Source organism: Tachyglossus aculeatus, chromosome 5 (genome assembly GCF_015852505.1).
Source record: "Tachyglossus aculeatus isolate mTacAcu1 chromosome 5, mTacAcu1.pri, whole genome shotgun sequence".
Lineage (NCBI taxonomy): Eukaryota > Metazoa > Chordata > Mammalia > Monotremata > Tachyglossidae > Tachyglossus > Tachyglossus aculeatus.
In genome coordinates this window covers 22,794,267-22,818,811 of record NC_052070.1, presented here as the reverse complement: position 1 = coordinate 22,818,811, position 24,545 = coordinate 22,794,267, and the positions used below count along the sequence as shown (strand labels likewise).

Below are 24,545 nucleotides of genomic sequence, written 5' to 3'. Positions count from 1 at the left end.
ATATTTATTAAGCACCTACAGTGTGCAGAGCACTGAACTAAGTGCTTGGGAAAGTACAATAATAATGATGGCATTTATTAAGTGCTTACTATGTGCAAAGCACTGTTCTAAGCGCTGGAAAGGTTACAAGGTGATCAGGTTGTCCCCCGGGGGGCTCACAGTTCTAATCCCCATTTTACAGATGGGGGAACTGAGGCACAGAGAAGTTAAGTGACTTGCCCAAAGTCACACAGCTGACAGTTGGCGGAGCCAGGATTTGAACCCATGACCTCTGAATCCACAACCCGTGCTCTTTGCATTGAGCCACGCTGCAATAATAAACAGTGACATTCCCTGCCCATAGTGAGCTCACAATTTTGGGCAGTGGCGGTGGGGAGACAGACATACGTACAAATGAATAAAATTACAGATAGGTACATAAGTGCTGTAAGGCTGGGATGGGGCGAAGGAGCAAGTCAGGGCGAATGAGAAAGGAGTGGGAGATGAGGAAAAATTGGGCTTAATCTGGGAGGGCCTCTTGGAGGAGATGTGCCTTCAATAAGGCTTTGAAGTCAGGGGAGAGTAATTGTCTGGTGGATTTGAGGAGGGAGGGCATTCCAGGCCAGAGGCAGGATGTGGGCCAGCGGTCGGCAGCGAGACAGGTGAGATGGAGGCACAGTGAGAAGGTTAGCACTACAGGAGCAAACTTTGCTCTGGGATCCATGATAAAGGGTTATCTAGTGCAAGCGCTTAGTACAGGGCTCTGCACACAGTAAAGACTTAATAAATACGATTGAAAGAATGAATGGGCCTCTCCATAGCCTCCAATCTTCATCATCATCAATGGTATTTATTGACTGTTTCCTATGTGCAGAGTACTGCACTGAGCGCTTGGGAGAGTAGGGTTCAACAGAGTTGGCAGACTGCAGATTTTCTCCCAGATGGGGTTCCAATTCATTCATTCATTCATTCATTCAATCATATTTATTGAGCGCTTACTGTGTGCAGAGCACTGTACTAAGCGCTTGGGAAGTACAAGTCGGCAACATATAGAGACGGTTCCTACCCAACAACGGGCTCACAGTCTAGAAGGGGGAGACAGACAACAAGACAAAACATGCAGACAGGTGTCAAAATCATCAGAACAAATAGAATTAGAGCTATATGCACATCATTAACAAAATAAAAAGAATAGTAAATATGTACTAAATGTTTTCCAATGGCTGTTAACACTGTCCAAATATTTCCTAACGTAGTGTTGTGATGACCCAGCCAAGAGGGAAAAGACTCAATTGTATTTTCAACAAAGTCTTATAGATGTCTCTAAAATATCTGATGCAGGAAGAAATATTTGATACTATCAACATCTGAATCTTCCTTGTCCCATAGGAGGGCATTGGAGAATTTCATTGTTTGGAGAAAGTTTTGTAGACAGATAACCACTACCTAGTCAATGAGTAAGAAATATCCTATGAATTGTACATACCAGTGTAAAAAAATAAACTAGCAAACAAACACTTCAGGGGGAGGGGCAGGGGGTTGGTAGATCAGACTCAAACTTCCCCATTAATCAATCAGTGGTATTTATTGAGCTCTCACTGTGTACAAAGCACTGTACTAAGTGCTTGAGAAAATCACAGTATAATATAATTATGGCATTTGTTAAGCACTTACCTTGTGCCTGGTGCTGTAATAATAATAATAATGATGATGGTATTTGTTAAGTTCTTACTGTGTGCCAAGCACTGTTCTAAGCATGGGAGAGATACAAGGTTATCACGTTGTTCAATGTGGGGCTCACAGTCTTACTCCCCATTTTACAGATGAGGTAAATGAGGCCCAGAGAAGTTAAGGACTCGCCCAAAGTCACACAGCTGACACGTGGCGGAGCCGGGATTAGAACCCAGGACCTCTGACTCCCAAGCCTGTGCTCTTTCCACTAAGCCACACTGCTTCTCTGACTAAACACAGCTGCGATACCTGTCACAAGGAGCTTACAGTCTACTGAGGGAGATAGATATCATAATAAAGTAAGATTAGGGTAAAAGTAGAGCATAAGGATAGGCACAGAAGAGTTGTGGGCCTGGGGTGACTATCAAAGTGCTTAAGGGGTACACAGCCAAGTACATAGTTGATGCAGAGAGGGATTTCTTCAGAGATCACCGATGAACTGAGTTCTGAAAGACATCTACTTTCCCAAAAGCCAAATTCTGGTTCAGCCCCATCCAATCGCTGAGGGGAGTGGACACAGTATCATTTTACTAGGTCGCCTGGCCTTTGATCCTATTCCTGTAACATCATCATCATCATCAATCGTATTTATTGAGCGCTTACTGTGTGCAGAGCACTGTACCAAGCGCTTGGGAAGTACAAGTTGGTAACATATAGAGACAGTCCCTACCCAGCAGTGGGCTGTAACATCTCTTCCTTTGCTCTGCCCCAGAGACACTGCCCCAGTAATCAACTGTGGACCCAGTGCCCTGGCATGTATTCATTCATTCCTTCACTCAATCGTATTTATAGAGCGCTTCCTGTGTGCAGAGCACTATACTAAGCGCTTGGGAAGTACAAGTCGGCAACATATAGAGACGGTCCCTACCCAAAAACGGGCTCACAGTCTAGAAACGGGCTCACAGTCTAGAACCCTTCAGTGGCAGCCCAAACGGAGATAGGCTGAAAGTGGTACTCTGATCTTTTTTTTTTCTAATAGTACATGTTAAGCACTTACTATGTGCCAGGCACTGTTTTAAGCACTGGGGTAGTTACAAGCTAATCAGGTTGGACACATAGTTCACCTGGGGCTCAAAGTCTTAACCCCATTTTACAGATGAGATAACTGAGGCACAGAGCAGTGAAGTGACATGCTTAAGATCACACAGCAGACAAGTAGCAGAATCGGGGCTAGAACCCAGGTCCTCTTGATTCCCAGGCCCGTGCTCTATCCACTAGGTCACCCCCTCAAGTCAACCTACCTCCAGGCGTTCCCATGCCCCTGACTGAATCTACCTCAGTGCCACTGTCCAGCTTCTGTTCAAATTAGGATGGTTAACACTAATTCAAAAAATAGGGAGGCGGGATATACTCTCTCCTGAGCTCTGCTAGCTAGGATCTCTGCCAGGAAGTGAACAGACCAAGATGGGGAAAGACAGATTTCTAAACCACTCTTCCACTCAGGTAGCTGGCTTTGGAGGAGTGGGAACAAGGGGAAATCGGCAAAAAAGTCAAAATACATTTGATCATGAAATAATGGTAGCCAAAACCTGAACTCTGCTTTGTTAAACCTCCAAACACTTAATCAATCAATGGCATCTATTGAGTGCTTACGACATTGTTCTAAGCACTTAGTAGAATACAACTAGGTTAGTATATACTATCCCTGTTCTTACATAGGTTTAAGGTACTTGAGGGTAAGAATCGTGCCTGCTGACTTTATTGTACTCTCCCAGGTGGTTAATACAATGTTCTGCAAACAATAAGCGTTCAATAAACACCTTCAATTGAATGACTTACAATCTAGCAGGGGAGACAGACACCTCCAGGGACCAAGACCCAAGGGGAGACCAAATGAATAAGGGACAAGCTAATGGTCTCATGTCTAGAAGAAGAAATTGACCATGTTGGAAATGCGATGAAAGGTGTAGTGGAAAAACATAACATAAGCGCCACCTAACCCCATATTCTTTCTCCAGCATTGGTACTAAGGTGCTTCAAAGGACCAAGGAATGGTTGCTTTCCTGGCCATCCACCCTAAAGGAAATAGGGTGACCCTCTAACATCCCCAGTTCTCAGCTCTGGTCTTGTGGAATGTGAAGAACAACAATTTTGTGTTTGCTGTGCCACACCCTCCATGATTCTGTAGATTGTAACCATGTCCCTACTCAACCTGCCTCTTGAAGAGTCTGGAGAAGGACAAGGAGAGCAGAGTTGCCCCAGGGGATAGACCACAAACCTGGGTTTTAATCCCAGCTCAGCCACTTGTCTGCTATGTGAACTCAGGCTAGTCACTTAATTTTTCTATGCCTCAGTTACCTCATCTGTAAAATAGGGATTAAGACTGTGAGCCATATGTGGGACACGGACTAGGTCCAACCTGATTAGCTTGTACCTACCCCAGTGCTTAGAACAGAGTCGGGTGCAAAGTAAACACTCAACCAATACCATTGAAAAAAAAAAAGAGTCCCAAATTTGGCATTTTTAAAAAGGGACATCAATATTTGGAAGAGGGAGAGAGTGAGAAGGATGGGGAGACAGGTCAGCACTGACAGGCCCTTGCCGAGTCTGTCTCCTGACTAGACTGTTGCTTCACAGCACGTTTGTCTGAGGAAGCCTTTGAGCTCACTTGGGAAGCCCCACTTTGGTGGAGATCACTGAGCACCAGGATACAGACAATGGGTCTGGAGTTCTGACCTCGAGCCTGGATCACAAGAATTTGGAAGAGAGTGGTTCAGTCAGATCTTTGTCAAGTTCAGACCCAAAACATCTTTGCCAACTGATTCTTGATTCTGGGAGGGGGCCTTGGAAACCCGAGGGCAGAGTCGGGTTGTGTCATCTTCCTCCAGCCGACTCTCCCTTGGGAAGGCAGAAACCCACATGCAGGAACCAGTCCAGAGGAGGACACTGCCTGGATCAAATCCATGCAGCCTCTCCCGCTCCCATTGTTCAGGGACCACGGATCAGGGTGGGCTGGGCCACCCTCTAAACTCTTGCGTTTCTGCACTGACACGTTAGGGCTCTGTGTTTGCCCAGTTCCAAAACCAGAAGCCAGACTAGATCCATGCCCTGACAGCTCTCAGTTCTTCACACCACACTGGTGGGCTGGGGTTTATGCCCAGGGTTGGTTTTTAAGAGCGACACTTTGAATCCACAACCTCCATCTTGGTTCCCTTTATTTCTGAGGAAGGGGAAGCTCCCTCCCTGATTCCCCCTGTCACTCTTCCCATAGCTTTCCCTAGAAGAATGGAGAGACTGGAGAGAGTCAGACCAGGAAAGACGCTGATAGAGTAGTCGAACTGAGACAAGATGAGAGAAGAGGCGGAAAGTGTTGTGAGGGTGGAGCGGAAAGGGAACCATGAAATACCGTTGAGGAAGGAAGGGAGAGCTGAGAGGTGGATCGAATGTGGGAGATATATCAAAGGATGGAGTCGAAGATAAGTCCAGGATTTCAAGCATCGACGATGCGGAGGGTGAGGTATTGTCCATGGAGAAGGGATAGTTAGGAAGTGGAGGGGAGCGAAGAGGAAAAATGAGGAGTTCAGCATCAGACACATCGAACCAAAGGCTGCCAGGGCCTGATGTCAATCCCTGAGAGTAAATTGGACACTTGGGGAGGGTCAGTACCTCTTTACATCATCACCAGGGCAGCAGTTTGGCACATTGTCCCGTGTAGGGAAAAAGTTAACCTCCCTCCTTCAGGCAGTAGGAGAATTGGATCCATTAAATTTAAGACGGGACACCCAAATGGAGATATCTGAAGACAGAAGGAAATTTGAAGCCAGGGAGCAGAGAGCAGAAGAGAGGTCAGAGCTGGAGACGTAAATTTGAGCACCACCTGCGTAGAAGCGAGAGTCAAAGCCAAGGGAGCTGAGAGGCCCCAGAGAGAGAGAGTCTGAAATGAGAAGAGTCAAATGCACTTTGAGGGAGACCCTGAGGTAAAGAGGGAGGAGAGGAAGAGGCAGCAATGACAACAGGGAAGAAGAGAACTTCAGACAGGAGGGTGGGAGTCAGGGTGCTACCTCATTAAAATCCCGCTCACGTTTCTGCTCACCCATCTGCACTTCCCCTTTCCAATTCCTACACCCCAGCTGGATGCCCGCTGCTTACTGCACCCACTGTCCCTGACAAATACCAGTCCCCGCACAGCCCCGGCAAAAAGGGAACCGAAAGGAATGAGTGAGTCGACTCGTTTCTCCTGGGCCTTGGGCAACTGCCCATTTGCATGGATGACTTTTATATCTCTTCATTAATGTTCAAAGTCTGCTGTGATTGAGCCATATAGTTCAACCCTATACTGAGGTTTGTTCTGAATCACAGCGGGTGTTAAAATTCTCTTTGCTAAATTTCGAAACCCCCAAGACTCCATCTTTCACAGAGGCAGGTTGTTTTAGTGTTCATCTCTCCCACTAGATTGTAATAATAATAACGTTAATATGAAGGGTGACATTTGTTAAGCGTCCCCTCTGGCCACGAACACTGTACTCAGTGGTAGGGTAGGTACAGTATAGGCAGATCACACGACGTCCATGTCCCAAAGGGGGCTTACAGTCTAAAAGGGGTGGGATAGAACAGATATTTAATCCCCATTGTACAGGAAAGGAAAGACATGTGGCAGAACCAGGATAATAATGATGGCAGTTGTTAAGGGCTTACTGTGTGCCAAGCACTGTTCTAAGTGCTGAGCACTGTTCTAAGCACTGAATGAGAACCCAGGTCCTCTGACTCCCAGGATGATGCTCTTTCAACTGGGCACCACTGTTCTTTGAAGGCAGGAATCAGGGCTACTAACTCTCCTGTATTCTCCCAAGTTGTTCTTGGCACAGTGCTGAGCATAGAGTACGCACTCGGTAACTACTAATGTGTAGACTGTAAGCTCGTTGTGGGCAGGAAACATGTCTGTTTATTGTTGTACTCTCTCAAGCACTTAGTACAGTGCTCCGCACACAGTAAGCACTCAATAAATAAGATTGAATGAATGCATGACTGAATAAATACTATTGATTGGTAACATACGGTTTGACATTATATTACATTCCAGGTAAACTGGCTTGAATTGGAAGGATCATTAAAAGAACCTGCTGAGAGGAGTTAGGTGGATATCAACCTTGCATCTTTATATTCTTTCTGTCTCTCTCCTTCCCTCTCCTGCTCTCCCACCAAAATATTCAAACAGGAGCTCCTGCACAGGTGGACAGGCATTCATTCATTCATTCAATCGTATTTATTGAGCGCTTACTGTATGCAGAGCACTGTACTAAGTGCTTGGGAAGTACAAGTTGGCAACATATAGAGATGGTCCCTACCCAACAGAGGGCTCACATTCCCTACCCACAGTGAGTTTAGAGTCTAGAGGGGCAGACAGACATTAATATAAATAAACAGTGTTGTCTACAGTGATAGGAAATACAGGGTGGGGATAGGGTCAGTGGCCAACCCCCACTGACCAAAGCCATCTCAGCACTAAGAAGGCACAGAGGTTAGCTTGGAAAAAAAAAACCATTCATTTGGGCAGTGTTTACCTTCTAAATATGGATTTTCTTTTAATAACAGATCTCCACTCAGTAAGAGAGCTCCTTTTTTCTACCGTAAAACCATTGGAGAATCCAAAAATGTTCTCGTTTAGAAAGGTGATGCATCCAGCCAAATAAATAAAACAAAAGCGTTCCCTTACTCTCAAGGGACTTGAAAGCAGTTAAGAAAAAATTAGGAAATGAAAAAGTTAACCGGACATGCCAATTATACACAGCCACGGGTTACAGCAATATGGGGATCAATGAAATTCACAGATGATCCCACACTTTGGTTCAAGGTGTAAATGAGCAATGAAATGAATGAGACAGATGCCAGACAGGCGAGACGATTACTTAAGCCCTTAACTCCTTCCCCTTGATCCATTTTTTTTACCATGAACAATCTGGAGTGGAGAGAACTAAATCAGGGATCTAATTATATCTTCATGAACTACTCCAGATTTTCATATTTCTTCCCAATGTCCATTTCTAGTCATTCAGGTGTGCTATCTCCCTAGCCCAGTAGGGACATCAAGACAGAAAAGGAGTGAAGGACTTTTTTATTTATTTAAATGATATCTGCTAAGTGATGATGATGGCATTTGTTAAGCGCTTACTATGTGCAAAGCACTGCTCTAAGTGCTGGGGGAGGTTACAAGGTGATCAAGTTGTCCCACGGGGGCTCACAGTTTTAATCCCCATTTCACAGATGAGGTAACTGAGGCACAGAGAAGTGAAGTGACTTGCCCTAAGTCACACAGCTGACAGTTGGCAGAGCCGGGATTTGAACCCATGATCTCTGACTCCAAAGCCCGTGCTCTTTTCCACTGAGCCATGCCGCTTCTAAGTGCTCACTTTGTGCCAGGTACTGTACTAAGCACTGGAGTAAATACAAGCCGATCAGGTTGGACACAGTCTCTTCCCAAGTGGGACTCACAGTCTTAATCCACATTTTACAGAAGAGGAAACTGAGGCACAGAGAAATGAAATGACTTGCCCAAGGTCTCACAGCAGACAAGTGGCAAAGCTGGGATTAGAACTCAGTTCCTCTAACTCTCAGGCCCATGCTGTTCCTTCTAAGCCCTGTTGCACATGACAACAGTAATAACAGTATTTATTCAGCACTTACCATGTGCCAAGCATCAGGATAAATACAAGATCATCATATGAGACTCAGTGTTACCATGGGATTGACACCTGTCTCCACGTTTTGTTTTGTTGTCTGTCTCCCCCTTCTAGACTGTGAGCCCGTTATTGGGTAGGGGCCGTCTCTATATGTTGCCGACTTATACTTCCCAAGTGCTTAGTACAGTGCTCTGCACACAGTAAGCGCTCAATAAATGTGACTGAATGAATGAATTCACAGTCCAAGAGTGAGGGAGAACAGACATTTTATCCCCATTCTACGGATGAGGAAACTGAGGCTCAGAGAAGTTAAGTGACTTGTCCAAGGTCACACAACAGTCAAGGGCAGAGCTGGGACTAGAACGCAGCTCTTCTGACTCCCAGTCCCTTGCTCTTTCCCCGAGGCCTCACGGACACTGGGGTCAGCAGCCAGCACTAACTGAGGCCCTGCTGCAAGCAGAGCACAAGAGTAAGTGCTTTGGGAGCATAAAATAAGAGCAGAAGGCAGGGTTCTGTGCTCAAAGGGCTACTAGCCACAGTGCCCATCTTTCAATGCGAAGAATGTGGTCTCTCTGTACCCCCTCTCGGTGCATTCTTTCTGGCCTCAGCCGGAGGCAGCAGGGGAGGAGGCCGGGACCCTTTGAACACCTCAGTCCCCCACTAGGACTAAGCCTGAGCTTCTGTTTGCTGGGTAAAGTCTGGGCTTGTGGGGCATGCCTGGCGGGGAGACCCCCAGTCCATTCCTGCTCTTCCTGCCTTGATCGCCGTTAACCGTCAACCCTGTAATCCGGGCCCCTGGGCCAGGGCTCAGAGATCTGGGCAAGGGCCATGTTTCATGATTAATCTAGACCCGCTGTCCCACTTGATTCTGCCTTCCTTCATAAAGGGCAGCCTCACCACCAGCCTCGGCCCGCCCCGCCCCGCCCCAGGACCAGCCTTCACCGGGAAGCCGAGGGGGCAGTTGGCAGGCCCACGACCCTATCATGTGGGTCACCTTTGCTCCCTCTCTTGTGCTCCACAGAGACGGCATAGCATGCAGCCTGCCCAGGCTTGAGTTTTTGAAGAAAAGATGCACTTTCTTCCTCCTTCCTGTTCCCTGGGACGTGGGGGACTAGCAGCCCGTGAGTGAACCTGGCTTCAACTGCTGAGGTTTAAAACTCAGTACTGAGTTGGTGGTCCATGCCATTCACAGGGCATCCAAACCCAGCACCTTTGCTGCTGTCCCCGAGGACAACAGGGGTGGGCCAGAGGGTCAGCTGGAGAAGGCAGAGACATATCCTGGATGTGAAAAAAACTTTGTTAGGAGGCAAGGAAGGTGGCAGAGGGACAGGCCCGGTGACAAAGGAGCACCGTGCCCCCTTACCGGGACAGACCTGCCAAGAAGGGAAGTCCCAGTTCAGAGGAGGACAGGGTGGGTGGCAGTCACAGGATAAGAAGCGGGCAGAGTAGACGAGAAGGGAGGAGGAATCCTGCCTGAGTGGAATCCCGATGAGAAAAATTTTTCAGTTTAGAAAATTCAAAATGATGAAGCTTCTTGCTTATCTTCGATTCTTTCTTTTTTTTTTGCTGTTCTATGCCCTTGCTCCACTACGGACTGTAAAACCCAAGGACTGTGTCTGAATAAAGAATCCATCCATTGTTCTAAGGCTTAGTACAGTGGTTTGCCACATGGTAAGTACTCAGCCAGTGTTATAATTGATCGACTGATATATTGATTCTGATGGCAGAAAGCCTGGGGGTCTGCCATATTCAATATCAGTGATAGGAATTTTCATTTCACTTCTTACTAAAACTCCTATTGGTCTTGCAGCATGACTTCTTTTAGGGCCCAATCAATTTCATGCACCAAAAACATCCAGACAAGGAGGTTTCTGGGCTATTTCTGAATACCTCTGAGTGGTGGCAGGGGAGGGGAGGAGGAAAAGCAAAGAAGGAGAGTTTAGCAGAATCTGTGCAGAGGGACCAAACTCTGTCAGTCATAGTTCAAGTCACTGCCTCCTCTTTTGACATTAGGGGCAATGAAGAACAGCTGGCCGTCTCCCTCCGCAGGCTTGTCTTCCTGCGCTTGAAAAGAGTCAGGTCACCCCTCGGCTTTCTCTTCTCCTCATTAAATAACCTCTATTCCCTCAGCCACTAAGTCTGATTGATTGCTCCATGTAAGGGATAAAATTCTTGGATCAGATTCAATAGGACTCTTACATATGATTTACACTCAACTGGCATTAGCGAACTGATCTCCAGAAAGATCTCCTCACAGGTAACTGGATGTTGGGGGTGAGGGCTGCCGGACTTGGGGGGTGTCTGGAAGGAGGGGGGAACTGGGACTTACCTATCCCCATTAATCTAGTTGTAGGCCCCTCCCTATTTACCTGTGAGGAGAGGGTCAATCGGAGTCTTTATCAGAATTACAACCCTTCAGATGGAGGACTGACTCACTTTGGAAACCTACCCATTTCCCTCTGCTCAGAGTCATTTGGGGATTGTTTTTACAAGAGAGCTTATCTTGGGGAAGTCTAACCAGCTTCAGTAATGCCTCAATAAACCCCGACCAGGCAGACAGACTGGTTAAAATGACAAACCGGTGAACTTGGTAGACGCAGTTGCTACATGCCCAAGTATAATATTAACATCATAATACTTTGCACTTATTTGGCCTTTCCATCACAGGATTGCAAAGAGCTTAACAAACATATGTTAATTCTCATAATACACCTCTAAAGCAGGTAAACATTACCCCATATCACCCTGGCAGGCGCTCGGCTCTCACCAGGGACAACTGTGCTTTCCCATGATGAAAGAGAAGAGAGAACAGAAGAGAGAATACAGATTCACTTTGCCAACAGACAATTCTCAATAGATGATCAATCAACCAGTGGCATTTATTGAGCACTTACTGTGTGCACAGTAGAGTTGGGAAAGCATGGTACACAAGAGTGGGTAAACACAATTCTTGCCAACAAGGAGCTTACAGTCTAGAGGGGAAGACAGCAACGAAAATACAGTAGAGACAGAGTGGCTCAGTGGAAAGAGCACGGGCTTTGGAGTCAGAGGTCAGGGGTTCAAATCCCAGCTCTGCCAATTGTCGGCTGTGTGACTTTGGGCAAGTCACTTAACTTCTCTGTGCCTCAGTTCCCTCATCTGTAAAATGGGGATGAAGACTGTGAGCCCTCCGTAGGACAACCTGACCACCTTCTAACCTCCCCAGCACTTAGAACAGTACTTTGCACATAGTAAGCTATTAATAAATGCCATCATTATTATATATACGCAAGTGTTGTGGGGCTAGGATGGAAGTGAAAATTCATTCAGTCGATCATATTTATTGAGCACTTACTGGGTGCAGAGCCCTGTACTAAGCACTTGGGAGACTACAATATAATAGACTCATGCCCTGCCCGCAATGAGCTTAAGTGTTTAAAGGGGAATGGACTCAAGAAGAGATGGCTAAGACAGGAAAGTGATGGCTTAATCAGAGAAAGTCCCCTTGGAGAAAACTTTGAAGATGGGGAGAGAAGTGAGGAGAGGAGTGGGGAGAGATGAAGGGTGGATGTGGGTAAGGGGTCTGTAGAGATATAGATGAGTTAGAGGAATGGTGAGAAGATTGGTGTTAGAGGTCCAAAGCGCATAGGTGGGCTTGTGGTATTTAATTAACTGGGTAAGGTAGAAGGGAGAGAGATGATTGAATACTTTAAAGCCAACGGTAAGAAGTTTCTCTCTGATGCAGAGATGGACGGGCAACCACTGGAGAATTTTGAGGAGAGAGGAGACATGGACTGAATGGGTTTTTGAAAAATGATTCAGGCAGCAGAATGAAGTATGGACTAGAGAAAGGAGAGACAGGAGGCAAAGGACGTCGGCAAGGGGGCAGTAGTTAATCAATCAATCCATGATAGCTATTGGGAGCTTACTATGTGCAGAGCAGTGTAATAAGCTCTAAGCTCTTGTAATAAGAATTAGCAGACATGTTCCCTGCCCATAACAAGCTTACAGTCCAAAGGGGATGACAGACATTAATATAAATTAGTAAATTACAGATAAGTAATAATAATAACAATTGTGGTATTTGTTAAGCGCTTACCGTGTACCAGGCACTGTACAAAGGGCTGGGATGGATACAAGCAAATCAGATTGGACACAGTCACGTCTCCAATGGAGTGGATAGAGATGGATAATAGAAGGGGATCTGGAACAGAGCCTTGAGGGACTCCCACAGTTAAGTTGTGACAGGTACTAAGGGGATGGGTGAAAAGATTCTCAGCACAACAGTGGCTCACAAAGAGACTGAAGCAAGGACTACTGTCAAAGCCCAGTTGTCTCAGTCATCTCTTTCCCTAGTCTGTATCTCCCCTCCAGCCAGTCCTTGATTTTCCTTTCAGAGTTTCTTTAATAATAATAATTCTGGTATCTACTAAGCACTTACTATGTCCCAGGCACTCTACTGAGCACTGGGGTGGATAAAAGCAAATTGGGTTGGACACAGTCCTTGTCCCACGTGGAGCTCACAGTCTCAATCCCCACTTTACAAATGAGGAAACTGAGGCCCAGAGAATTGAAGTGACTTGCCCAATCAGCCGACAAGTGGCAGAGCCAGGATTAGAACCCATGACAGTCCTACTCCCAAGCCTGTGCTCCATCTGCTCTGCTTAGGCAGCTTCCCACCAGTACCCCTGGTCCTCTCATCTCCAGTGCCCAGGTTCTTGTGAGAGGGAGTGGAAGACCTGAGGGCATCCAATGCCCCCCCAGCACAAGCACCCCTGGAAAAAGCCCCCTGCTAAAGCCCTGATTCTTTTCGGGTTTGGAGCTGATGCTTCTTGAAGGAGCAGAGCCAGTGTGACAGAGATACAAGAATCAGCCTGTCACAGCATCGCCTCTCACAGTGACCACATGTTCTAGAACAAGCTGCTGTCTGCAGAGCACTAGAGCACAGGAAAACCTAAGATGCTTGTTGTCGTGGATGTCAACCTTTTTTTAGTCTGCAACTCTGCACCACGCGTCACTGTGGTGTTTCCAGATTATCCCCTCAATTCTGCAAATGATGGGACAGTGCCCCACAAAGTAGTGATTTACTCAAGCACAGAGAATCCCCACCCATGCTACAATCAGAACACCTGAATCAGCTCTGAATTCTGAGCCCTTGGAAAAAAAATGTGAGTTTTAAGTGTCCCAGGGGGAATGAAAATGGTCGCTAGAGCCTGACTTTGTGGTAAACCTCAAATTGCGGCTGGCAGGTTGCTCTTCAACCCCTTCCACCAATGACCTGGTTTCTTAGAGGATTATGGCCAGTGAGGAAGGGATGCAACTCTGTCCTGTTTAAGAATAGGACCACTCACTTTAAGCTAAAGGAAATAATTGAAGGTGGAAACAAGAGATGGGAACATGCTAGTAATTTTGCTTTCTGCTAGTTCCCCATTCTGTGAAGGAATTCATTCATTCATTCAATTGTATTTATTGGGTGCTTACTGTGCTTACTGTACTAAGCGGTTGGGAAGTACAAGTTGGAGGCTCTCTCAGCCACCCCACCTCCCACCGATGCAATGACTTGAGGAACGGGAGTCTCAGTTGTCTTCAAGAAAGGAATTACTGGATATTTGGGATAAGAAATAAAGTGAAGGCTCTCACTCTGAATTAAAGTTTAGGGAGTTGAAGGAAGAGACACACTGTTCCATTGTAAAAACAACAACAAGCAGTCCAAGTCATTACTTGGGCAGCTCCCTGTTAAATTTCAATTCCATGGTTCCAGATCTTATATCCACGCCCTCCCTCCCCAACTCTCCACTCCCATCCAGAATGAGGTGCTCACCTGTGAAAGCGTTTGTGACCTGAAAACCAGCTTCCTGCATGCTGTTCTCCCAACCAAGCTTGTGATGCCACTCTGAACCTGTCCTTACAGAAGGAAGCCGCCCGGCTGAAGGCTGTCAAGTGACTTCCATGTTGGCGTCTCAGAGTCCATTTCTCTTTCCCCTTCCGGTCCTCGCTCGTGTGTGGTTCCCACCGGTCCTTCCCCGAGTAACCAGAGCCCAAGGTCCAGAAGCATTCGCCCAGGGTGGTCCTGTCAGCCGTCCTGCCGGGGAGACTGTGCCATGATGAACTGGAAGCCAAGGCCACTGTCCCACCAGGACGCTTTTCTTCGTCTAGAGCTTAGTCCTACTCTGCGGTTCAGTGGCCTCCATCCTTCCCCCGGCTCTCGGGTGCTCGCAGAGCTGAGCTGTGATTGGTTGTGTCTTGCCCGTGCTCCTGTTCTCCCTCAGGCCAGCTCACTGAGAAATGAAAAAGAAGGGATTTATGTTTCCCGGGGGCCAGCGTTAAACCAGAAAACCCAAGCACAGCCACCCACTGGGACTTGATGTCCCCACCAAAGAAAGGCTCTCCAACAATGCTCAATCAGTGGTATTTATTGAGCACCTACTGAGTGGGAAGCTCTGTAGTAAACACCAGGGGGTATATGACAGAAGCAAGACCCATGGTCTTCATCCTCAAGGTTCACTCACAGTCCAGTGTTAGAGACAGTCAAAATATATTTATAAACTGTAGAACTGAAGGAACTACAAGACTATTAGAGGAAGTAGGGCTAATATCACAGGATAGAATCACTGAATAAGTGATTGTTTGGACCAATATACAAATAAATTAAAATATACCTTTTTCATTCATTCATTCATTCAATCGTATTTATTGAGCGCTTAGTGTGTGTAGAGCACTGTACTAAGTGCTTGGGAAGTACAAGTCAGCAACACATAGAGACGGTCCCCACCCAACAACGGGCTCACGGTCTAGAAGGGAAGTGCTAGGGTTATGGAACTTAAAGGTGACTGTTGGATGGATAGATAGATCTGGGAGTATTGTAAATCAACTGAGAAGGCTTCCTGGAGGAGGTTGTCTTTTTAAGAGGGCTTGGAAGAAGAGGAGCACAGAGGAGGAACCCCAGTCCTCTCATAGGGAAGAGGCATAATGCTCAGAGAGTTGCCTGCATCCCTGGAAACAAAACAGCTGAGAGGCCTTCGACCTCTATTCTGTGCTGGTTGGGCCTGAGGTCCAGAAGCCATATGTGAGCTCCAGAGGGCTGTCAAATGTCTCTGGAATACTCAGAGGGTTTTCACCAATCCAGCAGGGTCAAAAACTATTTCTCCAGCTGCTCTCCAGAGTTCCTGGAAGAGGGAAGGCGGCTTGCCTGGAAGAGAATTTTGTTTTGAAGGATCGCAGAATAGATCAAAATTTATGTGGCGATTGGATGGGTGGAAAAAAAATGTGTCCGATCAGATTCTCAACAATGCAGTGAAAAACAAAGTAAGAAAAGGGAGGGTTTAATTTAGAAATGGATTCGTTAATCACTTCCTCCACATTAAATAAAACGTTTTGCTACGACCCTTCCATTTCTCTCACCCAAATAAATACACAGACAGCCTCATACCCCAGAAAGATCTAAAACCAACTCTCAAAGAGGAGCCTGAACTCCTTTAAAGCACCTGTCCCAAGAATAAGCTAAATCTTTTTTGGTAGTGGTAAGTAGTTGCAATGCCCAAGGTTTCCTTGACCAATTCTATATTCACTTTCGCCCCTTTCCCCCAGGAATTCTGGCACAACATCTTCCCCCATTTTCAAGTGGCTGTTTCAAAGTCAATTTCTATTCTGTCTTTTAAAAATGCACTACATTGCTTCAGAGTTTCTCAACTCTCATATATCTCATAATTCACATGTCTGTGGGAAAACCGGGGGTGGGGAGTGGGTGGCAGAAGGTTAAAAAAAACCACATAATAAAAAAAACCACTTAATTTTTTCCTTTTGTGTTACCATCACCTCTCCACTTCTCCAAACGTTTTTCTTCCATAAAAGGTTGCAACCAGATGATTTTCCTAAGCCTCTCAGAAGAGACTAACTGTCCCAGAAGTTTTCAGAATGGGAGCCATAAGCTCTGGACAGATGCAGGAGACAAAGAGGCAGTTCTCAGGTGTAGCTGCATGTGTCAGTTGCATGTGATCCACCGTGAGAGTTGAATTCAACTAGGCTAATCCACTTTGAACTTGGTTTTCCTTGTTTTTTCTCTTGTCTACACACTCCACTACCAATGAACCTGGTCCCCATCCTTATAAGCATAAACAGAGAATGTGGGGATCAGGAGGTCCAGATTTATGTGGCAGGTTTTAGTCACTCAATGTTTTCATCTTGTCTGTTCTGATCATCTTTGTCACACAGGACTACTACGTTAGCTCTCTCAGATACGGGTGAGGTCCGGGAAAACAACCGCTAAAGTGTTGATTTCTTCAAAACCAGTCTAAACTAGAATACCCTGAATGGGGTGTGCTGGTCTTTGTTAATCTCTCAGGACTAAATTCCCCTGTAAATCTGAGGTCAAAGCTCCCCAGATAGGATGTCTTTAAACCTTAGTATAAACAGACAGCCCAGACTGTACATTTCTCCAAGAATCAGAAGGTGTTCCCAAATATTAATATTCCATTAATGCGGCAGTCTTGCCAAGCCCCTCAGAGATGGTCTACAGTGGGACAAGGGAGAGGAGTTGGGAGGAGGGAGAGAAGTCAGGAAATAGGGGCAGGGGAGCAAAAAAAAGAAGGGAGGGGTGAGCACTAGAGAGAGGGAGAAGGAAAGAGGAGGAGAGTGAAGGAGAAAGAGAGAGCCTTGTACAGAAACTGAGACACGGAAAGAAAATGAAATTGTATGTATGTGTGTATGTGTGCGTGCATTTGAGAGAGAGAGAGAGAGAGAGAGAGAGAGAGAGAGAGCAAGAGAGTTGACTTACCCAAAATCAGAGAAGCTCTGCTGATCCCCAAGCTCACGCCTTCCCATTCCTAACCCCGGAGCCCACTCCATCACCTATGCACCCAGAGAGAGAGACTCTTACTCTATTTGGGCCGGCAGGTCTCACCAGGGAATAAATTAATTCAATATTGAACTTGTGAGTGTCACCAAGCCCCTCCCATAACAGTGTGACCCGACCGTTACTAAGGAAATGAACAGCAAATGGAAAAACACCCCCATAGGAAGGGGCATTTTAAACCGTGAACACCACAAACCTAACCAAATATGATGTGGAATCGGTGAGCATGGAGACTTGCCCATGCAGACTTGGGCAAACTCCACGACAACAATAGCCCTCAGATATGAAAACCTTAGCACATTCGATGGGCTACAATTTCCACAAATGTTTCACTTTACGAGACAGACCTCTCAGCTGTGGTGCAAGATTAAGATCGCAGACTGAACACAGAGACCAAGGAGAAGCGAAACACCATTCTTCAAAACCAGCTTCTTCAAAGAAAAGTTTTAAATAATTGAAGGATCCTCCTTCCCAAAGTGTAAACACCGTAAGGATTTCGTTTTTGTTCCTTTCTCTGTCTACAGCCTGTTTCTTTGGCTATGGGCCAGTTACCTAGGAGATGCTCGAGTGGCAAAATCAGATTGAGTAAAATGTAAGAAAGGTCATCAGAGGTGGGGGCCACCTTCCGGGTTAATCACTTTGGAGTGACACCTCCACCCATCTCTCTCCCACCCCAATTAAGAAAGAAAAAGGGGAAAATACATTTTGACCATCTTGGAACATTTGCAGTGGAAAATAACTGAAACCAGACACTTTGAAAGGGACAAAGCTGCATGACCCTTTTCAGGTCTCCAGGAGCACTGACTTGAAGGCAGCAAACTATTTTCCATGAAGAAGGCTAGAGGACATGGGCTGAGAAACTATAACTCTACGCCTGACTGTAACACTAGGAAATGGGGAAAACCTGCGCATCCCGCAGTTTACCCCTCTAAGCCTCACCCCATCCATAACCACATGGGGGGAACCAGACTGACTGACCATCTGAGCCCACTGCGCCCAAAGCCCTCCACGTCTTCAGCTTTGCGTTCAGCTTTCTGGAGAGCAGGCTGGCTTGAGGCTTGAGCAAAGTAACTTAAAAGCTCAGCATGTTATTTGGGTCTGATGGGATTTTTTTTTTTGGTATATTTCCATTTATAAATTTCTGTGTTCCACACGATTACCCCACCCTAAGGTGTGGGTACAGAATGGAAAATCTGTGATTGAAATATGCAGTGACAAGACGGAGTGGTGAAACCACATCTCTTTGAACTCATCAAAGTACTACCCTAAGGGATTCTGGGTCAGAGCCTAGGTCGGAGCTGTGATGTATCATCATCCAAGGAGAAGAGAGCGAGGTCTTCCTGCTGGGTGAACCATGGTGGCAGGGGGTGGGTGAGATGGCGAGAGGGGAGAGACAGTGGGGGAGAGATGTAGGAGGGGGAGATGACAAGGGGGCAGGTGATAGAGGTGGAGGAAGAAGAGTGGGTGGGGGATAGGGACAGAGAGAGAGTTGGGGGAAGATGGTGGAAGGGAAAATAGTGGAGGGGAGAGACAATGTGGGAGACAGTGGTGAGGAGTGGCAGGAGGGAGATGACAGGAGGGAGACAGAGGGTGGGAGATGGCGGAGGGGAAGACAGCAGAGGGGAGACAGTGGAATGGAGAGAAGGCAGAAGAGGGGGAGATGGACGATGGGGAGAGAAAGAGTGCTGGGGCTGACAGTGGAGGGGGAGACAAAGGAAAGGAAGGACAGCGGAGAGGATGACAGCAGAAGAGAAGACCACAAGGTGGAGGGTGGGGGCACAGCTGTCCATGTTTCCTTATGAAATTTAAAATAAATTCTTGGGGATTCTCGACCTTGCAGTTCCTCAGGAAAAATCCCTAAGAATTTATATGAACTGTTTTCAATCAACACAGAAGCCCAGGGGACCAACCATTCTGCATCATACCCTGAGTGTGCTACTTCCAGGGGAAACCAGGTTCGGATTGCCACTTCCCAGGGGAAGACAGACCAGGGATCCAAGGGGCCCAGCACCTGGCTACCCTGTGGCATAGGAAAGCAGCTCCAATCCAGCATCCAGGGAAACCTAGGCCGCTTGCTGCAAGCCCCCGGGAACCTTAAGTGAATTCTGAGTGAGGGGCGGGGCAAGTGAGGGTAACTCTCCTGGACTCTTTAACAATAATGTCCTCTCCCCAGTGGTTAGTACGGTGTGCCTCCTAGAATAGGCGCTCAACATGTGCTACAGTGCACTGCACGCAGTAAGCGCTCAATAAATACGATTGAATGAATGAATGAATACTGATCAAATGACTGATTGGTAAGATCAGAGCCCTTTTCAATCCTTCAGAGTGCTAGCGGTTGAGCAGCTAGTGCAATTACCTGCTTGCTGGCTTCCTCTCCAAAGACAGGAACAACTATGGTGCTCAGGTCCAAAAATCTAGGTCAACTCAAAAACCCAATCAAATGGTACATGGGTCTTTTCCCTTCTGCAGAATCCCAGAAAGCTGCTGCTTTGCTTTTCATTCCCTCAGAACCAGTGCTTGTGAGGTGGGTTTTGTTCCCTGAAAGTATACCCAAAGTCTTTTTTTGTTGTTCCGAATGAACCATCCTCCATTTCCCTTTCTGGGATGAACGGTGACCCCACCATCTGACCCTGAAGAGTGGCCAAGCACTTTATTCTACGGCTTTTCAATCACTCCTTGCTCCGGTTGAAACAAATTTCTCCAGAGATACAAATCAAAGCATGAATTTGTCCCCTGATATCTAAAATGCCTCCTCTCCCACAGGAAACGAGCTAATGAGAATGTGTGGGGGAGGTATTTGGTATGGAGTGTGGTTGGGGTGGAGAGGTAAGAAAGCAATGTCAAAATGAGCATTTGAAGAACAAATGAACTATTGTCAGTGTGTCACAGCGGTGAGAAAAGCACATTTGCGTTTTCACCTTAACTCCAACCTTAGGAGGACACAGAGAAACTGCAGTGTTTCCCCGGGCCTTTTCCCCTCCCAGATTTATTTCAAAAATAATGCATCCGCTCCATCTAGTTCCATTGCTTTCTTCTGTCTGCTCCTCGTGAGCACAGAAAGGGCCTACCGATTTCATTGTATTACATTCTCCGAAGCACTCAGTATAGTGCTCTGTACACAGTAAACACTCAATAAATTTCACGGATTGACTGACTGATTGTGCAATAAGCTATGGGTAAACCATCCCTGTAGGGGAGGGTCTTTCCACCAAAAATCATTTTGCACAATATTCTTGAGAGAGGGAAAATTATTGGGCTCAGGTTGCAGGCACTCTAAAAGTTAATAAAACAGATTAACAATAAAAGCAACTGACACTCCCCATGGGAACAAACCACTGAGTACTAGTCATCAAGTTCCATTGTTCCAGAAGCCCAAAGCTAACTGTGCGTTTGCCCGTGTTGGCAACAGATGCGCCGAGCAACTGCGCCCACCTAAGCCTCCACTCTTTCTCTCTTTTGGCCTTTGAAGCTGCCATTTTCTCAAAATTTCTCCTCGGAGGAAACGCCGTCCTTGGGCTATCCCTTCCAAATTCGGTAGCCGAGGAAAGAACTCTTCTTTTTCCGGCCACACTCCCCATAGTGCTCTGCACATAGTAAGCATTTAATAAGTTCTATTACTATTAATAAGGGGCGTTGACCAGGAAAAACCGCAAAGCCAGCATTTTTTTTTTTATTTAACTAAAACAGTGTGTGTCTCTCACACCCTTAACACTGAGGGGATTGGAGCCAGCCTTACTTTTTTTTAATGTATTTATTAAGGCGTTTATTTTGTGCCAGGCTCTGTATTAAGCCCTGGGGTAGATACAAGCTAATAATAATAATAATAATGGCACTTATTAAGTGCTTACTATGTGCAAAGCACTGTTCTAAGCTCTGGGGAGGTTACACGGTGATCAGGTTGTCCCACAGGGGGCTCACAGTCTTAATCCCCATTTTACAGATGAGGTAACTGAGGCACAGAGTAGTTAAGTGACTTGCCCAAAGTCACACAGCTGACAATTGGCAGAGCCGGAATTTGAACCCATGACCTCTGACTCCAAAGCCCAGGCTCTTTCCACTGAGCCACGTTACTTCTCCTAATCAGGTTGGACATGGTTCCTCTCCCACATGGGGCTTGCAGTCTTAATCTCCATTTTCCAGATGAGGTAACTGAGGCATAGAGAAATTAGGTGACTTGCCCAAGGCCACAGAGCAGTCAAGAGGTAGATTAGAACCCAGATCCTTCTGACTCCCAGCTGCTTCAATAACAAATACAGAGACAAGTCCTGGGGCCAAACAGGCTGAGGGGAGAGCAGGTGAAGGAGAGTGAGGGGTGAGTCAGGTCTGCCCTGAACCCTGCCTGCCTTTCCCCACCATTTCCCAGTCGCCCAGTACTTGCAACAGAAAGATTTCTTGTAGGGAGGGTTATAAGATGACTGAAAACCTGGACACCTTTTCGGGTGGGAAGAGGAAGGAAAGGAGGGAAGAGAAGCAGTGTGGCCTAGTGGATAGAGCATGGCCTCGAAGTCAGAAGGACCTGAGTTCTAATCTTGGCTCTGCCGCCCGTCTCCTGTGTGACCTTGCGCAAGTCACTTGACTTCTCTGGGCCTCATTTCCCTCATCTGGAAAATGGGGATTATGACTGTGAGCCCCATGTGGGATATGGACTGTGTCCAACTTGATTACTTTGTACCAACTCCAGAGCTTAGTACAGTGTCCCGCACATAGTAAATGCTCAACAAATACCATAAAAAAGAAGCAAAAGGGGCATCCACCATGCCATAGTTTGTATCAGCCCTAAATCAATCAATCAGTCAATCGTATTTATTGAGTGCTTACTGTGTGCAGCCCTAAAGCACTGTTCACAATGGATGCCACGGTGCCTTTCTGCTAATCAGCTGAAATGCCTTTAAGGTATAACTATCTGGGAGTTACAGAAATTGGTGGGGTTAAAAATGTTGCTGTTTGGTGGAAAGTCTGCCCAAGTGGTGACTTCTCGGGGTGTGACAAGAGAATCCCCTTCTTTCTGATATGTGAGCAACTCAGCTGGTGGGCGGGGTCACAGCAGATGAGACTGAATTAAATGCTGGGGTGGGTACTTTATATAAAATAATCAGATTGGACACAGCCACTGGCCCACTCGGGGCTCACAGTCTAAGCTAAGGACAACTACAATTTATCCTAATTTTTTTCACGAATGAAGAAACTGAGGCACAATGAGGCTAAGTGCCTTTTCGAAGTTCACGCAGCAAGCAAGTGGCAGAGCCAGGACTAGAACCCAGATCTCTTGATACCTAGTCCCGCACTTTTCCAAGAGCCTCCCCGTGGTATTCACTGAGCACCCCGAGAAGGCAGAGCAACATATTGGACCTCGGGGAGAAGACGATCGATGAAAAGGCACTCGGTTCCTGCCCTCGAGATGCTTACGGCCTAATTACACGGTCCAAGCGGCTGGCCAAACCAGCTCTCTGTAGTACAGTTACATACAGAAAGGGAAACTGTATTTGGGAGAAGTAGGCCCTCTGAGCCATCTAACGAGCGGTCCCTGGAGTGCGGAAACACTGGTAGGGTTTCACATCTTCCTGGAAGGCTGCATCAGTCAGAGCTGAGAAAGTGCATCTGTCACGAACAGCAGCTGTTCAAGAGTGCAAGGAATTTAGGGGAAAGGCCCCCTATTACTGAGTTGATGGAATGACACGAATCCAACGCAGACTGAACTCGGACTCCCCAGAAACGTCTGCTTTGGGAACGTGCTGACGCCAAGACAGGCAGAGCCGCCGGTGTCCAGACCGCCAAAGGCACCGGCCATCAGGAGCGCGGGGAACTGTGGCTGATGACCCGGACGATCCAGAAGTGGCCGTCTCCAAAAACAAGAGTAAACCCAGCAAACCTTCTGCAGCCCAGGGGATGGTTTGTTTGCTTAACCTTGGCTGTGTTGGATCAGCTTCTGCAGGAATCGATTTCATTTGGATTGTGGTGGGGAATTGGCTGAGGAAATGATTAGGGAAGCATTGGCCTGGGTGGATCTTTCTGCCTCGAGAGTAAATCATTACCTCTCTGCTGAACGATTCCTAGGTCACCAGGAGTCAAACTTTGGGTTCCTCCATGGCCCGGATCTTAACAGTCCTGGTCCTTTCTGTCCACCCCAGATGTGGATTTCACATCCGACGGTGCAGGAAGGGATCAATCAATCCATCATATTTCTTGAGCGCTTACTGTGTGCAGTAAGCGCTTGGGACAGTACACTATAACAGAGTTGGTAGATATGTTCCCTTCCCACATTAAGCTTGGACCTGGTTTGGAATTCCTAACAGTGGGGCCCTGAAACTCAGATAAAGAGTTGCCGTAGAGAAGTAATAATAATAATGATGATGGCATTTGTTAAGCGCTTACTAAGTGCAAAGCACTGTTCTAAGTGCTGGGGAGGATACAAGGTAATCAGGTTGTCCCACGTGGGGCTCACAGTCTTCATCCCCATTTTACAGATGAGGTCACTGAGGGCCAGAGAAGTTAAGTGACTTTCCCAAAGTCACACAGCTGACAAGTGGCGGAGCTGGGATTAGAACCCATGACCTCTGACTCCCAAACCCGTGCTCTTTCCATTGAGCCACGCTGCTTCTCTAGTGTGGCCTAATGGAAAGAGCACTGACCTGTGGGTCAAAGGATCTGGATTTTAATCCCAGCTCCTCCACTTCCCTCCTGCATGATTTGGGGCAAGTCACTTCACTTCTCTGGGTCTCAGTTACCTCAGCTGTAAAATAGGGATGAAATACCTGTTTCCCCTCCCCCTTAGGCTGTGAACCCCATATGGGGCAGGGACTGTGATTAACCTGATTATCTTGTATCTACCCCAGAGTTTGGCCCGTAGTAAGTGCTTAACAAATACCATAATTAAGGATGTCTTTCCAATCATTTCAGAATTCACTTGTTTTAGTCCTTCTTCCTTCTGCAGCCTCTCCTTTCGGCCTGTTCCATGCTACTCCCTGTCCCCTATGGAAGATGATTTCTCTGGCATGGGAGGCTGCCATGGGAGCAAGTGCCTGCAAGGGGGTTGGGAGGGAGACAGGGAGTGACTCACCTCACTACCCTCACCCTGACCGGTAAATTACTGGTAAAGCTTCTTTGTTTTCACTGAAACTGCCCACAGCCTCTGGCAGCAGGGCTGTTGGGCTGGGTCAACAGGAAGGAATCTAGACTGCAAACTCATTATGGGCAAGGAATGTGTCTGCTAATTCAGTTGCACTGTATTCTCCCAAGCACCTAGTACAGCGCTCTGTACATAGTAAACACTACAGATTAGTTGATTGATTGAAGGAAGGAAAGAAGATCCGTTGGCTATACCTACACCAGGCCCTCTTTTAGGGGAGGTCCAGGGAATTCCCTGCCTGGTCCATGGCTTAGATGAGTAG

At 46.8% G+C, this 24,545-nt stretch overlaps 1 protein-coding gene across 6 annotated transcripts in view; it reads right to left on the bottom strand.

The window, feature by feature from the left end:
• Positions 1 to 24,545, bottom strand: part of LDLRAD4 (low density lipoprotein receptor class A domain containing 4) — a 420,524-nt gene that overhangs the window by 236,464 nt on the left and 159,515 nt on the right. For all 6 annotated transcript variants that reach the window (XM_038746173.1, XM_038746179.1, XM_038746175.1 and 3 more), the window contains one exon: positions 14,128 to 14,584. In XM_038746173.1, the coding sequence (XP_038602101.1) occupies positions 14,128 to 14,167 (40 nt within the window). In that variant the 5' untranslated portion in view covers positions 14,168 to 14,584. The remainder of the gene's footprint in view (positions 1 to 14,127; positions 14,585 to 24,545) is intronic.